General features: G+C 40.0%; 1 protein-coding gene across 1 annotated transcript in view; it reads right to left on the reverse strand.

The window, feature by feature from the left end:
- Window positions 1-17514, reverse strand: part of GLIS1 (GLIS family zinc finger 1) — a 205284-nt gene that overhangs the window by 88675 nt on the left and 99095 nt on the right. Inside the window, exon 3 of the mRNA XM_086462927.1 lies at window positions 15559-16660. Within this exon, the coding sequence (XP_086319053.1) occupies window positions 15559-16660 (1102 nt within the window). The remainder of the gene's footprint in view (window positions 1-15558; window positions 16661-17514) is intronic.

The following is a 17514-nucleotide window of genomic DNA, read 5'->3' on the forward strand; positions in this document are numbered from 1 at the left end:
TACGGAGAGGAGCATTTAGAGGTACTGTACAATGGAGCTGTGTGCAGTACAGCAAAGCCCAGGGAAAATCATCCACCTCTGCAGCAGAAGCACTCAAAATCTTATGAACTGAGGCCTGATTATCAAGCTTGTATCATTCTGGCCTTGGCTGTGCTCCCACTTGTTTGTGTTCAATGGGAATCTTGCCCCTGCTTCCAGCACGGCTGAGATTTGCCTTTAGGAATTGGCAGAGGCTGAAACTTTGCAGCTGGGAAGGCTCCATACAGGTACACAAAGGATGAAGATCCTGCTTTGCCTGGAGAGACCACAGCTAGGGGATACCACGGGGCAGCAGAGCTGTCTCTCCCTCACAGCTTTGCATGGTCACTAGCCACTTGAGAGCAGACAGGCCAAAGCAAAGTGCAGATGGGAGGCTGGGAGAGCAGCATTAGCTACAATCCCACCTAGGAGTTGCAATGGCCACTTTACGGCTGCTCCAGCACATCCAACAGCAGAGAGCTGCCTTCTCATCAGCAAATATTTCTACATATTTAGCAGAATAATCAGCTCTTTTGCTCTCAGCCCTTCCCATCAACCTCTCTTCCCCTCACAGAAGCCCAAAAACTTGATAGCTAAATGATGTGTCTACAATTTCTATAATAGCATTATGAAACATTTATAAAAATTTATCAGAATCAGACTCAGGTCACGAACAGAGCCATAGTAAAATGATAAATGTTGTAAAGAACTGGGAATCAGGATTTAAAGGCTCTCTGTTCTTCATCTTTCATAATCTAAGTTAAAATTGGCTGCAATGAGTCCTGGAAACTAGACAGTCCAGCTACACTTCTTTACTAGTAACTGTATTTAAGCTACATTTGCCAGTATTCCATATTTACCACTTTCTTAAGTATACACTCGTGTCTCTGACTGCATGGAGGGATAGAGAGTTGAAACAATGACAACATTTTCAGTGCAACATTGCAATCAAAAGCACTCAATTTAATATACAAGTTTGATTGTCTGTTTCGTCTAAGGTGGCTATTTTGAACAGGTTTTTTTTTGCTTGAAATGGTTCCTGGACAAAGCACCATAGATTTAGAATGATATGCTACCACGGTTTTAAGGAAAATATGGCTTTGTTTAGGCTACAATTAGATGCTTTCACAATGTGTCTCTGGCAAACCGAGACTGAAAACTCCAGTCAATTTGCTTAGTGTGAACTGAAGTAACATCTATCTTAGTAACGAAACTTTTACAACAAAAGAGCCTTCATCATAGTAAGACCTAAGAGCTTTCCTTCTAAAAATGTAGGGCTCCCATGCAGTTCTTAACGCACACCAATTCACCAGGCTATGAGCCACATATTGTTTGGAAGCCATGGGGGTAAATCAAATTATCATGAATGACACTAATGATCCCATACTTGCCTGAACATAATGCACGTCATATAGTCTTGCCTTTAGGGAATTTTTATATATATATATATATATATAAAAAATTAGTATAAATGGCTTGCTCCCTCTCTTTTGTTGATTTTACAAAGAAATGCACTCAGGTACAGAGTCTGCCATTCCCAGGTTAATTATGTGAGCCAAATTGTCCATGCCTATTATGTGACAAGTCCCCAGGTAGCGCCTTGGAAAGACCTGAGTGCAATAAATGAAGTAGTGTATCATAAAATGCGTGTGACTACCCTCTACTGGATGGAGCTACAGCAGCTGAGCTGTGTCAGTGTATCCTCAAAGTCATGATTTAATACAAGTCCTTTCACACTGACTGGGATGGGGTTTGGGTTTTCACAGAAGTGGATCTAAGTGCAGTTGTCAAAGGGAATTCCTGGGTGATCGGGTTATGCTGTCCTTAGACAAAGCAAGCATTTCTGCTAAGTACAGGTCAATTATAAACACAACATACAAAAAAGCAAAGGCTATATAATGAGAGAAGACAACCATCACAGACTTTCAAAAATCCAAATGGTTTCTTTGCCTTGCAGTTTTCTTTCCCAGCAAAATCAGGCCAGATCCCAGCTGGTAAAAACTGGCAAATTTCCATTAGTCTGTGGGTCATTAACTCTGAAAAAAGGGCAGTTTCAAAACCAGTTTTGTGTATAGTGTTAGTTTCTGTCAGCGTTGCTATAAACAATCGAAATTGAAAGTATCTGGGATAACTACAATACCGATTTCTTTCTCTTGCCATTCAGAGATGTGTTCTGATACAGACTTTCCTAAAACACTTTACATGTTATCCAAGCCTATATCTGACAAGCTGACATATTCAAAACAAGCTTAATCTACCTTCTAAGTTCGTGCAGCTAGTGTTACACAAAGCTAGTCCTCTGATGTCCACCTATAACAATTAGGCAAGTTCTTAATGGGGGTGCTTTCACCTGCTAAAGGGAACAACTCATTCAAAATGGCTGGTGCAGATAGTGAGAGCAAATAGAGAGCTGGTGTGCTCTGTACTTCCTGATCAGCAAACACCTTTGCAAGGAATCTCAATCCATGACAAATGTAAAACAGGAAGGCAGCATTACCATGCTTTCCATCACCTCCTTTTTCTGCCATTTCTATCATGCTCAAAGATGCCAAAAAGTTGAAAAACATAGGCCCAGGTACAGATTTAGCAGAGGAGATGTCTAGAAATGAGCTGGCTTTTTTCCCCTCACCTCAGGTTTTGCTTAGCATCATCTGATTGTGACCCTGCATCTGTGCAGCTTCCACATCCCCAGTGCAGCTGCCTGCACCCTTCACCAGCTGAACACAGATCAGTCCCTGGGGCTTTGGGACACTGATCAATGCACACCGACCCAAAACTTGGAATTTCACTGCCTGAATTTTGAGGAAGCTGGACCAGGAAAGAGCAGGTGAAGCTGCTATGCTCAACAGTCTTTATCTGCCCAATTTCAGAAATAAAATATCCATATGTCATGGCACAGCCATTTCTGACACAATGCTACAATGGTACGCACAATTTCTGACACAATGGTACATTAGCATTCACTGGAATCAATAGCAAAGCTTTCATTCATGGTGAAGAGAAACTTTTTGTTCTATAAAGGTAAAGGCAAAGCAAAACAAAAGGTATCTTTCTTGGCAAACTGACCGCTCTAGCCAGTCATCCCTCATTTCGTACTTGCCAGCGTGCAAAGCAAGCATCCGTTTGTGAAATGGTCTGACAGTCTTGTCTGGAAGGACAGTGGGGTCTCCATCTCGGGGGACGCTGAGCACCATCTCTCTGCATGGTGCCTATCCCCAACTACCTCACAGCAACATTAGGAGGACGAAATATACTAATTGAGAGTGCAGACACCTGAAGTCTTAAACTGTACTCCTATGCCGGCTAATGCAGTTCATTTTCTTATGCCTAATGATGCAATCCATTTTCACAAAATGGCAGATATGAGGAATAAGACAGTTTACATTCAAAACGATTCTCTATAATATATTTTCCACTTTTTCAGACAGTCTAGCTTCTATTATTCATACAGTTGGGCATTTTCTATTTCCACTATGAAATTATTCCACTCTAAAATACACCTCATTTTTAGGAAACTTTTACTGAAAGATTAGCCTTATTTTTTCCTTTGTTTGATTTTGCCTGATCACCTCTACTCATTCTCTATTCTCTTCTAAACAACCCCTCACTTTCCTTGTTCTCCCCACCCCAGCCTTTGTTTAATTCCTTTAATCTTTCCTTAAACGAATGTTTCTGTCCCCTTAATTTTTTAATTTCCCATCCTTTAGGCAAGTCCAAAGATGCTAAAATGACAAATGGATGCTTGCCATAAAGGAACAAAACTCCTGTAACTCCAAACCAGTTGAAATCATGAGAACTTGCAGGCCATTACCCCCTTACATGAATGGTATTTTTACAGCACCAGAAATGAAGTAATGCAGCTACAAATATTCATGTCTTAAATGTGCTGTCATTCTAGTGACCCAGCTACAAGTTGCCTGAGAGGTACTGATGGAAGGTTAGGGATAGCACAGTCCACAGCTAAGAACACCCATGCTTCAGAGAGGTTCCTTCCACTCTGATCTCTTCATCTTTGCCCAGTGTTCAAAAATCTTTCCTTCAAAAAGTCCTAAATTTGCTGCTTTTCCACATCCATCTGTGAGGTGAAATAATACAGAATCCCTCAGCTGCCCTTTCCTGTGATGTTCACTGTGTACCTCTGATACCTTTCCCTCTTAAATTCAGCAAAGTCTCTTCACACCTGGAAGTATTTGATTGCCTCCTTTCAAAATCTGAACAAAAATAGTCAATGATCATTGGAGATAATTTTGGCATATCATTTCAGCCGAGAAGTAAGCCATATACAAGAGGAGGTTTGCCAGTCTGAAGTGTAAAGCATGCTATTTAGCATCTACCTGGCTAAAAGACTCACACCAAGCCAGTGTGCTCTGTGCATCTGATCCGTATGTCTGGTTTCTCTGTGTTTGTTGTCATCTTTTCTCTCCTTGGCCTTGAAGACAAAGCACAAGCTAAACATGTTTAGTTAGACCAAAGCATTGTAAACAGTGAACTCTGAGATCACCACGACTGTGCAATTAAAAATGTCATTATGTTTGAGGATATGCAGGAAGATGAAAGTCCGGGAATAACTGTGATACTTTTAAATATTTTCACATAAACTGCTTTTTTCTGCTCTCCCCATGTCTTGTCTGAGGAGACAATTTACTGCATGGAGGCAAGCGGGCAATGTGTCAAGCATTAGATGTGGTTTTGCTGAGAGCACCCCACACTGAGTCAGGTCTACTGCTGGTTTTCTGTGAGTGCAAGCAAGTATCACAAGGTAGATCTCTTGCCAGATCCCTTCTCCCTGCAGTACCAGAATGTGTTTTCCAGCATCAAAAATTGTGCCGTTTCAGGACTAGCCCCGTGGACCTTGTTTTATGTGGAGACACTGTGCTCGAGATCTACAGGGAACTGGATTAAGACTGTGCCTCTTTATAAGAGAAAGCAAAGTAGTTCCTACAGCTGGCCAGTTCCTGCACAAGGCAGACAAATGCAGTTGTACACATTTTGAAATTAGGGCGAAAAAGGGCAGGATTTGTTTCACATGACTTTAAAAGATCCTGACTTACAAGTCACAGTACCAATGATACACCTTTCTTGAAGGCACAGACATAAAGGTGTTCTGTGCCTCTGGGTGTACTGAAGGGATTATTGTAAGGTGACATGACACCTGGAATCGCAGAGGCTGGGCTCAGTGACCCAGATGTTTTGCCTTGCGTTTTCCTTTTTGTAATACTCCCATCCTTCCTCACTCTCTCACTGAAACAGAGTGAAATCATATCAACATGGACACAGCAGATTAGTTTTACAAGGTTCCCACCAGTCTGACATTCATCAGCTTTCTAATCTAATAGTAACACAATACCCTTTACAAGTACCCATCGAAGCAGCATGCTCTCACTCTGAGTCCAAGGGCTGCAGGTTAAATTGATACCCAGGTCCTGCATTCTACCAGCCGCTGATTGACTCACACTTTCTCTGACATTCCCAGGGCCTGGCAGCCCTCCATGCAAGGGTTAAAGGAAAGTTGTAAGCAACGGTTCTAAAACACTTGGAAGAATCTCCTTGAATCAAAACCATTTCATAAAAGGCTCTCTGCCAGGCAATAAAATATTTTTGATGGACTCTTATTTTATCATTACCCATGTAAGAAAAATGTATTGCAAGAATCCCAACACAATTCAGGGAAGTAATCATTTGCAGATTTAGTAGGCATTCTCAATTGGCAAAAATGAAAGATTTATTATAGGGATGATGAAACAAAGAGCAGTTGTGCAAACTTTACTGAGCTGGATTATGAGAACATGCTTTTTCCATTTCCCACTTTTAAATGCCTTGGATGCAGTTTCAAAAGAAAGATCAAGATCAATTATTAAACACTGCAGCTACACTGTACCTGAGTGTAGGATCTCTTCACACATATGCTATCTGTACACAACAATAAAAGAAAGAGAACAAGGGAAGACTGCTACAGACAACAAAAGCAAATTTTGAAATAAAACTCATATTGTTCCTTGATTCCACAATCAGCCCAGGGATATAAATAGAACAGTTGGGCAACGACAGATGTCTGTGATGTAAATGCACAGCTATTTGAAATGAAGCCCCTTTTGACTTACCCAAACACAGAAAATACAGGTGTCCTTGAGATAGAGTACAGGGTGCTGAATACTCTGAATATGCTGAATGGCATCATTTTCTTTGAAAGTCACTGTAGAGCTGAATAAAATCACTGTCTTGCATACCCTTACTCACACGAATAATGCGCTGAAGTAGAAGGGACCTTCTGGTCAGCAAGGGTGCATAGTCTCACACCAACTTTAAGAAACAGATGGAAGAGAGAACACTTTGGGAAGAAGGAGGTCTTTTTCTTGCCTCTTCTGCCAGGCACTCAGTGTGCGACTTTTGGCACTTTGTGGCTGAGCCATTTCGGGCTAATGTACCCTGGTGTAAATTCAGGGTTTCTTTACAATTACACCAGTGTAAACAGGGACAGAAAGTAGCAGAGTAATTCGCCTTAATTCAACTTATCTGGAACTTGGATGCAAGAGGTTTCACTGCATAGGAAATGCTGTAGGCAGGTAGAAGCTTGAAAGAGCTTTGAGATTCTCAGCAGAAGGAACAGTTAGAGATGCAAAATAGCATTACGGATGCGTTACATTATTTGCCTCACTACCTCACTGTGACTATTCACCCTCACTGGGCTCCAGAGAGATTTATTTCATTGTACTTGGGAGGAAATGGAGATCTAAGATCAAAATTTCCAGAAATTCTCATAAATTTCAGTAACTCAGTTACACACCGTCTGGACAGAGGGAAAGAGTACCTCAACATCAGAAGTGCCCTCTTAGAGCAGGGCACCTCCAAAATAAAGCTATCCAAAATGAGTGCTTGCTTATGAAAACCTTGTTTAATGTGAGTTGTCAGATGCCAGAAGGTCAAGTTTTGGTATATTTAGTTTAAACAGTACATTATTTTTTACTAGGCCCACTGCACTACTTGCCAAACAAGTGAAGGTTTCAGAATCTGGCCCATTGTGAAGCCCAATCCGATATAAACATCCTGTGCTGTGGAATGATGCTCTTTTATTTCTCATCCGATTGTTAAAGGCTAACTGTTGCTGGTTTGCCCCGAACTAACAAACAAATGCCTCACATTTAGAGCTGAGATCCAACTGCATAAATGACTGTATAGTTTTTAATGTGTACTAAATTCCTCTTTCTCCCATGAGACTATACTATATGGCCTCTGTGCTGCCTGCAAATGCAGATTAACATTTTTATTAAATGACACTAATACAGAGTATTAAAATGTACTGGCCTAATAAGAAACATTAATGAGTATATTGTTGGCACAGTTTTTAAACAACAGTTAATTTTACTGCTTTTTAATTTGACCAAGCCTTCTGCCAGGTGATTCAAACTATTTTTCCTTCTTGAGGTAAATCACTATTCAGGAAGACTAAATCACTGAGAGCACAGAACAATTCCATGCCATTTTTAGTAATCCCCACAGAACACATACATAGAAATAAAATAAAGCCAAGCACTTAACCCTAAGAACACAAACATGAAGACGGTTTAAAGTTTTAGAACTTTCAAGCTCTCCACCTTCTAAATGACAAGATTAGTAATATTCAGACGCAAATGGGGTTTTTAAATGAAATTTCAGGGGAGAAAAAAAAATCTTCTCTCACTGCTCCTGGATATTAGATAACCGCAGGCTGCCTTCAAATCACTGCATGCAACCTTTTTTCCCAGATCTTCTGGAGACAACTCATCCTGCCAAAATGATGCTGGACCCTGCAGAATTAGTTTTAGGACCCAACTGCTGGACACACCTTTGAGGGACTCCTGAGGTGTATTAAGACATTCCTACAGGAAGCAGGTAGTTCACAATTATATTTACTGCTCTGTAAAACTAGAATAGAGGATGTATCTGACTAGCTGAGGGTGTATCACTTGATCTTTACTACTGTGCAGATTCATACAGTGAAACTGATGGATGATTCACTCCCAGACAGGATGCAGAATGAGAAAGAAATCTTGTCACGTGTTTGCTACATGGGAAATGGTGAGCTACAGAAATCCTTAAGAAGTATTGCAAACCCAGTGCTTAGAGGCTGGAAAGCCTTTCCTTTTTTGCATCTTCAGATGTGATTATATGATAGAATTCATTGATCTGCATGGAAAAGAAAGTGATCTTGTGGTGCAGCTGGAATGAATTGGGAGTTAAGAGGCTGCTTGCAAGGTATCTTCAAAAGGTGATGCCCCATGAGAGGTTTACAGGTCTGTGCTGAGACTGGGATTTGAATAAATCTACACGGGGAGTATCACTGAAAGCCAGGCCACAGCAGAGCTGGAAATAATTCCAAGTGTCTTAAAATGAGAAAGAATCACTATTTACTGAGTTTTGTGGGACAAGAAGATAAAGATAAAAACATGGTGTCGAGATGTCATTTTTGTGTGCAAACTGGGCAAAGGGAAGGGAAAGGAGCCTAGCAGAAATTTTCCAAAAAAGATCTGGGAGACATGCCTAGAAGTTTGTCTGGCAGCCAGACATCGTAGGTCACAACTAATAAATTTCACTTTTCTAAGCCGGGCATACTTTAACCTATATTATTTGACAAAGAACATGAATGACTTTGCTCGGCATGGAGTTCTGATACAACTGTGCCAAACAGCACAGTCACAGTGGAGAACCATTTCTAATACAAAAATATTTCCTTCCCTTAAGATGTTCTCTGTCAATCAAACCACTGTCAGATATTTTTCAAAAGCTCAGAGTGTTGAGGATTCTAACAAATATCTGCTGCTTTGTAGGAAAGTGGATAATTTTCTTTCTACTCAAATCATGTCACAGTTGGAATTGTGGTAAAAAATATGTATTTCAGTAGCCAAATCAAAACACTGGAGAATGAACAGAAAAGAAATCAGTCCAGGATGAGCTGAAATATAATTGCTTGGGGGACTGTGCTAACAAAATAAAAACACTGAATAAATCAAATGTGGAGAGCTTTTAAACAACCCAAAAAAGCATCTTTGTTTAACACTTTTTCATTCTGAAATTGAAAGTAGGAAAAGATGGGTTAAAATACAGAAACATTTCATTATTTCCAAAATAGTACACTGTTTAGAAAATGTCAATAGTAACAAAATCCTCCAGTCCTGTTCCCTGTCCCCCCATCATTTTGTTTTCCAAATTGAAGACGACCTAGTTTTACTAATGGTTTTCCTCTCAAAGCTCTGTTTTACAATGAAACCACTACTAGTTTGAAAAAACTAGCATGGAGTAACTAGTAAAATTTCTAACATGCAACACAGAAATGAATATCCATCCTTGTGTTACAAGGTTCTGTTCCCTAAACCGCTATCTGCTTAGTCCTATCAGCTTACCTTAAGTAGATACTAAGTATTATTAGTGGAAATTACCCAACACTGTGAGAACCATAATAGTGGTAATTAATTACATCATATCCTATGGCAGTGAGTTTCATCAGGTGAGCACCCACTATGTTGTGTTGATATTACTGCTACTATTCCACTTTGTTTCTTACTTGGAAGACTGAATGAACAGCAAAACCTACACACAGTGACCAGCTCTGTGTAAGTATGCCGGGAAAACTTCAGGATAATTATGTTTTAACCAGGTCCCAAATTACTTAACAATTTATCAAGTCAAATGAAATAAAACTTTGTGGAATGAAATGCTCTTGTAGGATAAAAAAATGCCTATTTGAAAGCCCCCTCCATGGAAGCTACATGCTATACCACTAACTACCATATTCCATTTATCAAATCTCTTCCATGTCCTGTATAACATTTTAAAGGCACACAGCTGAACTTGAAAACCATCCCGGGTGCTGGCAGCAACAGTCAAATTTTACTTAATTCGTATTTATTTAGATTTATGTGAACACAAAAAACAGAGAGCACACCAGCCAGACCTAACCCATACCAAACTGCTGGGGGGAAAAAAAAAAAGGCAGCCAGCCCTGCTTGGTCAGAGCAGAAGTCCATCTGGCCCAGCATCCTACACATTCCTCTACCAACCTGATAAAGCAGATGCACCTCACAGAACATCCTGAAGGTCAGCAATCCCAGGACCACATTGGGAAACCGATAATTCCTCAGGAAAAATACCCTGGCAGCTACTCCCTCTGCAGCTCAGCTCAAGAAGGCAGGTCTCAAGCCCCTAGAGGCACCATACCATTGTGCTGTGCCACTGCGCTGTACTTCCCGTCGGCACTAAGAACTGCAGATTTCTGTCCTACTGCACTGAAACATGGGACAATCCCACCCACAGCAGAATCTGGGCCCAATAATTCCTACAGTTTTTGCTCTGCCAGATCCACTCCTGTGGAGTTCTCTGGAAGACAAGAGCTCAAACTCACCAACTGCCATTGGGCATGAGCTGACACATTGTCAAGCCCAAAGCCATTTGCCAGCCTGCCCTCCAGTGTTAGTCCATGCTTAAAGCCATTTGTAATGTCGTGTCATCTGCAGTGGTTTTTTGTAAACAAATAAACATTGTATTTTCACAAAACCACTGAATTGCTGCCTACTCCTCCGATCAGAGTGTTTTTAATGCTGCAGTTCCTTGACAGTATTGGGAAATGCCATCAGAGACCTAACAAAAAGAGAGATCTCTCGTGAGGCAGCTTTGATAGAATGGATGTTTTTTACTATTGACTTCAAAGGAAAGAAAGCATTGTTGTTTTTTTAAAGCACGCCTTTGGCATCAGTGCATGACACCCTCGCTCCAAAAGCTGAAAATACTTTCCAGGCTTCCACAACATTCCCCCGAGTCAGGCATGGAAACTTATTGTTTAGGTGAAGTTAACTCAAAAGCTTATAAGCTGCTGCACGCAGACCTATTTTCCCTGCAGATGCAGGATTGTCCCTTAGACTCATCTGTAGATGTAGCCCATAGAGATCTCATTACTCACCATGTACTACTAGACACATGCTCCCCACCGACCGCAGACAGCATAATACTTGCTATCTACTGAGAACAGAGATTCCACATTGGTCTCCTTAGCAGCAGAAGCAATAATACTAATCTGCCCAACAGGCCCCTTTCTCCTGTAATCGTAATAACCAGGTTGCTGCCCATGAAGCGTTAAAAGCATAGCCAAGCCTTCTGATAGAACTTTTCACGGGTTTATGACACGTCAAATCACCTGCGTCAGAGATGTGCAGTAAAAATAACAGGAAGTTCAGCTGGACCGCTATCTTTTGCATAATCTGTACAAAAATCTGTTTCATAGGTAAATTGCAATGGTTAGTTTGCGTGATGTATCGATTTGAACATAAGATCTGCACTGGAATGCTGGAATTGCCTAAAGATGCCTTTAGGCAAGTTACCTTCTCTATGTCTGAATTTCTCCATGTTTAATGCAGTACCTATAGTGTCTCACCCTCAGGGATTCAAAGGAAGGGACTACAAACAGCAAACTACAAACAGCACAGGTGCTGAACTTCACTGTGTACAATACAGCACCGAAATCATTGCATCGAGACTATTCCCAAACTGAATAGCTTGCATATATACAAGAAAAAAAGATTCTGCTTCAAAGTCTTAACTATCTAGGCAAGAACCCGATGTCACAGACAGGGCTAGAACCCACTCAGGAGGCATTTGTTTCTTTGAAATACATGAACTAGAGACATTAACAATGGCTATTATCACTGTCCAGCTCCCTTCATGGATACCACATACATTATGATACCAAATTTCTATAAACACTAACTGCATATGCAGAAATTACATTAAGATAAATATATTTATCTTGATCATGTCTGTAGAGGCCTGAAACATAGGCTCCCTGAGCACACATGCAAGCAGTGATGGGAACTTAATTTTCTACTCTTTATGAAGCCACAGAAGTGCAAGAGGGTAAACTAATAAGCCAAGTATGGATTTGTCCAAATCAAACAATTCTAGACAACTAAATGAGCAGCTCTATATTTACATTCGCAAGCAGAGGCTTAAACTGAGGATGCAATATCTGAAAATCAGCAGGGTTCTACCCACCAAAGTACTGGAAGAACTGAAAGACAGCAAAAGATGCAGCTATGGGAAACTTTTTTTTTTTTTTAAATAAAAAACATTTAAGCTTGCTAATTTTTGCTGTCTCAGACAATCAAAATTCCAATTGTCTGGGACATCAAATCTAAAAAAGCATGAAATTAATCTTCAGAAGTTAAAGTCTTAAAGGCATTGCATCATTATTTTTGTTGGATATATTTTTGATTATAATGCAGATGAACCCCAAATTTAATAAAACTAAAATAACATGAGTTAAGTATGAAACATAACAGGATATTGCAAAGAGATTAGGTAGTTTCCTTTAGACTACTTGCAGAGCCCAAGGAAAAACCAAACTGATGGACACAATGACGAGAAGGCACCGCTTAATTAGAAAATTTAACAGAATATGAAAACAGAATACTCATAGTACTGGTTTTGGCAATGAAACACAGAGAGCAGAATACGGACCCGAAACATCAGTAGTTCTCTACACCAGATACTGTTTTGCCTGTTGACTGTCTGTAGTAAAGAAAAAAGCAGGCTAGCTAAATTTAAACCAGCTGTAACGATGAGAGTGTTACAGTTGGACTGAAGGAAGCTTACCTCATGAAAGTATTGTGGAAACTGCTGTTGGAAAGATAATAAAAGGATTAACTGCCGTTTTAGTGAACCATTTACTTTTCAATCAAAATGTCTCATGTATTTCCTGTTCTCAAGTAGCTTGAATTCCAAAATTCCTTTGTCTATTACAGTACATAGTAGCAAAGCCTGTCATAAGAAATTAATAATTTTACATGGAAAAGTACTTTCATATATGAGGGTGGGGTGCTGCTTGCTGTTAGCTTCTCCCAAGCAGTTCCGTACCTAGTCAGCCAGTAATCGTACAGAGAGGAACAAAACCAAGGGCTTAAAAAGGAAGTACAATGGGTAATTGTGAACAGCGAAAGAAAATCTCCACTACAAATACCAAGAGATGTAAAGTTACTTTAACAGGCTACAGCAAAAATGAAACAAAATCTCAGACCTCTATAGACAGAGAATGAATCGCCTTCTTAATTTGCAGGAATAACAGCACAATTATTACCACATCAAAAGAAAAGCCATCATTTAAAATGACATGACATCACTGCATAATGAAACACTGCACAGCAACCCTTGTTTAAAGTGGAATGGAATTTGGTGGGCAAATAATCCCCACTTGATATTAATAACTGTAAGGAGCCCTGTTGCAGCTTTGGATCCTGTCCCTGCTAGATCAAGGCTTTCCAGGGTAGAAAACTAATTTTGCAAAGAAGACATATTTTTCATGTGTTCACTTGGATCCTGCTTTACTCTACATAGGATTACAGGCTGTAGCATTTAATATGTGGATACCTCTGCTGGCAGTGGAAGGCTCTTATTCTGGGAATAGAAGAGTTAACTGCAAGTTGTGCAATGCAAAGCTCCTAATTCTGATTGGGCCACTCCATGTATGGGAACAACTACAGTATCTGCTCAAATAAAACAGATCTTTATGTACTCGCATGCCAAGGCTATATACATGTGCCATGAAGGCTGTCTGCAATATCAGATGCAAAGGTTTTTCCAGCCTATTTACAATGTTAAACCTTGAGATGTTATCAAAAGCTGGTTCTTTCATGCAGATGAACATAACTGAAAGTAGGAAAATTTTACATTTGCTAAGATATTACATGATTTAACGTCTCTGGTTTATCCAGTTTCCTGTAGGGATGGGAATGTAACATTAGAAATCTGCTATTCAATACCTATCAGATATGCATTTTGCAGAAAAGGACAAAAGTTCCCTCACTCATGGAGTCTACTGAATCTTTCAGCATAATAGTAAAGTTAATCAGTGTTTCATGTTTATAAGTATTTCTTTTAAGAAGTGCAAGATAAAAGTGGGAAGAAGACCGGTATCGTTCAGGATGATGAAAACACTAAAACCAAAAAGTAGGCTAAAATAAAATCTGTAAGTATGCTTTCACATCTTACTTGTACTTTTATTTGGAAAGAAGCAACTAACTTGCATTATCCTTTGACGATTTATGACCAAATAAAAGATACGCATAGGAAGTTAAATTCCTTTGTACTTTTACAAATTGTGATTGAGCTACTTCTGGAAACAACCAAGTCGGTTCTTTCTCTTGAAGGAAAAAGAAACAGGTAAGTCTTAAGAGCATTGCCATTTTATCCTGGACAACTTGATAGTGTTCTCTAAATATCTGTATAGTTTCCAGTATTATTTTAGGGAATACCCACTGAACAGTGCAGACACTAAGATAACGTTTTTCATTTATCCAATGGAAGTAAAAAGACAGTCAGGATGATGACTTACAGAGAAAATTTTTCTTTGTAGATCATTATGAATACTGTTGTTTTCTTCCTTCTCCCTTCTATAACCATTGCAGGCAAGACTTTTCTTGAACAAGTGAAAAAAAGTTAAGCTTTTTATACAAACATTCTTTCCTATTCCTCCACAGAAAGCTACAGCTTGCCATGGAAAAGTTTTTCTTGATCTAACTTCCTTACAAGCATTTTCCATTATACCATTCTCTGATCAAAACAATAAAATGAGCATATGGTAGAAAATTCTGCCTATCAAGAACCACAACCTGCTGCCACAACCATTCCCTTTGTACTTATTTGTATGTGTGTGCATGTGTGTACGTGCATCCATGCACACGCATGCACATGTGGGCGTTACAAGTAAGACTTCCCAAATTTCATGGCCTACTTTGAAAGCTTATGTCAAACTTGCTTTGCTTCATCTGCCAGTGTCTTATATCATTGTTGTTTCAAACATGTGGAAAGCTTAATGGAAGTCATTAGCTTTTATTTTAGTTTGGCCATATTGTCATCATGATGGGCAGATGCAGAGATGGTGTTATTCCCAAGATCCTCTTTTTGGAACGCTGATGTTGTTTACATCTTCTTGATCAGAAGAGAACAATGGTTTTTACATATTTTTAAAGCTCTGTTTTGCAAATTTAAAAAGCCCCTAACAACCTTTGAAAATATAATTAAAGAGCCTCCTTTTATTCTTTCAACTGTTTAAAATACTGAACAAGTTTCTTTTTCTTTTCTAAACTACCATTTGAAACTTTTGGACTCACAACTCTATGGGTTATTGTTCAGCTGAAGGAATGAAAAGAATTTCATTAGATGTATTTTATGTTTCTTGATTAAAAATGTCACCCGAGGCTCAGTGACTTTGTTTTACGTTAACTGACTGCTGCGTGCTTTGATCAACACTTTATAAATGTTTTAATGAATATTAAAAAAAAATAAAGCACTGTATTAAAAGCTAAGCTCTCATATAAGGAAACTGAATCCCCTTTCCAAGAACTACAGTATTTCTTACTCAAACATTTCCTTCCAGATTAAGGCTTTCTCCAATTCCCCTTTAGCCTCCTACAAAGTTACAGGAAAGCACAACAATTATATTGGAATAAGACTGAACAGAAAGCAAGAAAGAGAGCAGAGTAGTATGTTTCTATTCAAACAAATATATTCCAGACTTACCATGCACTTGTTTGGTTTTTCTCCGGAATGAACTCTCATATGAATCAGCAGTTTGTAACGAGCATTGAAGGGTTTATATCGGCGGACACAACCTGCCCAGAAGCAAGTGAAGTCCTCTCCTTTCCGCTGGTCAATGTGAGTCTTTTCTATGTGTCTGACCAGTTCGTCTTGTTGGTCATAAGTGGCACTGCAGTCAATCCACTGACAGACCTGTTTGCCGTTGCTGAGGTCCTGTTCATCACCGTCGCTGGGCTGAAGGGACTTTGGAGACACAGAGGCGTGTAAGTGAGGCAGTGTCCCTTGAGCCTGGCTTAGTTGCTGGTGTAGATGATAAGGGGGAGGCAGCCCCTGATGATGTCGAAAAAGATCAGCAGTGGAGGAATAATCATCAGCCGGTTCTTGTTTTAAGAAACTCACCTTCTGGGTGCTGTGTGAGGTGTTTTGATGAGGAATACTAGTACCATTCATCATAAGGCTGAGGCTTCCATTCTCCTCGACTTGCTGCATTTGTATCTGCTCACAGTCACCTCTGTCACATTCAGCAGAAATAGGTACAAGACATGCTGGAGGGGAGGGAATACTGCAAGGGTTTCCAGCCTGAGAGCAAGACTGGGGCCGAGAGGATTTTTGAGCACTGTGATGACTGATCTCCACAGGATGAGAGGAAATGCCAGCTGAATTAGTTCGCAGTCCATTCACACAGGTAACCAGTGACGTCTGTGATGTGCGGATGATAGCTGTAATATCAATTCCTTCAGCTGAAGACGGCACAACAGAGATGCATCTCTTCTTCAGGTTGCTTGTTTGTAGCCTGGCTGAGTGCTGAGGGGTGCCAAGTGACAAAGGACCCAGGGAGGAGCTATGTTCATTATTAAACAAGTAGGATGAAAGTGAATTTGTAAAGCTATTATTCATTAGGTCTATTTCAGGATGCAGACTACTGGAGGCTCTCAGCTCCACTCCCTCCGTAATCCTCCTATGCGTGGAAGCCTCAGACAGAACCTTATAATCACTCGGGCATTCTTGTTTAATGTGCTGAGCCGGGTGACTTCCATTCAGGCATGGAGCAGCAGAATCTACTGAGTCTTGGAACCTGGGTGACCTGTAATACAGTTTTCGTTAAGCATCACTAACTACCACAGGATTTATGATTTTTGTACAAGACATAACACTTGTTAAGCCCTGGAGAATGCTGCACTTAAGCACTTGCTCTCTGCTGAATGACGCCTGTCTAACACAGCAGTTACACCAAAAAAAATCTGCAATGCATCCTCTACAACACTTGTAAAGGCAGCATCGTTTTACACAGGATTAATTTTACACACTGGGTTACGCATGGAACAGACAATCTCCCCTCCACTGCTACAGCCAGTTCATCAATCACAATCTAGGTTTTCAATGCATAATAGATTGGGCAAAACAATAGCTGAGAATGAAGTCTGAGAGCTTTGGGCATTTTTGAATCATTCAAATATCAGCATTTTCCTCAGAGAACACTGGGAAAATGCCTTGGCATTCTTGTTCACATGAATCAAAAAAAGGCTAGCTGAGCTTTGCTTGCATGTCAGAGACATGCTTTCCTTCACTAAATGAAAAAAGGAGCAAGATCAGTGAGGAAAAAAGGAATACAAAGAAAGAACTGCTCGCTTTCAACCAGTGGTCTGGAGTCAATGAGAGATCAGCCGACTATTTACTTCTAAGAGGTCTATAAAAGATAATGAAGGAAAGTTCACAACCAGCAGATTTAAATTGGCAGTCTAAGTATTCCCATTTCCATTTTTCCTATTAAAGTCTACATGGGTCTGCAAATCAAAAGAAGATTGTTCTGAAGAAGTGATTTTGAATCTTTTTTGATGTGTGCTGAATCCAACCACTCAGAAAGCACCACCTTGACTAACGCCACACAGACATTTCAGAAAAACACTGCATTTAGGAAACGTTTCCTCCTACCATTTT

This window comes from Leptosomus discolor, chromosome 3 (assembly GCF_034619465.1).
Source record: "Leptosomus discolor isolate bLepDis1 chromosome 3, bLepDis1.hap2, whole genome shotgun sequence".
Taxonomy (NCBI): Eukaryota; Metazoa; Chordata; class Aves; order Leptosomiformes; family Leptosomidae; genus Leptosomus; species Leptosomus discolor.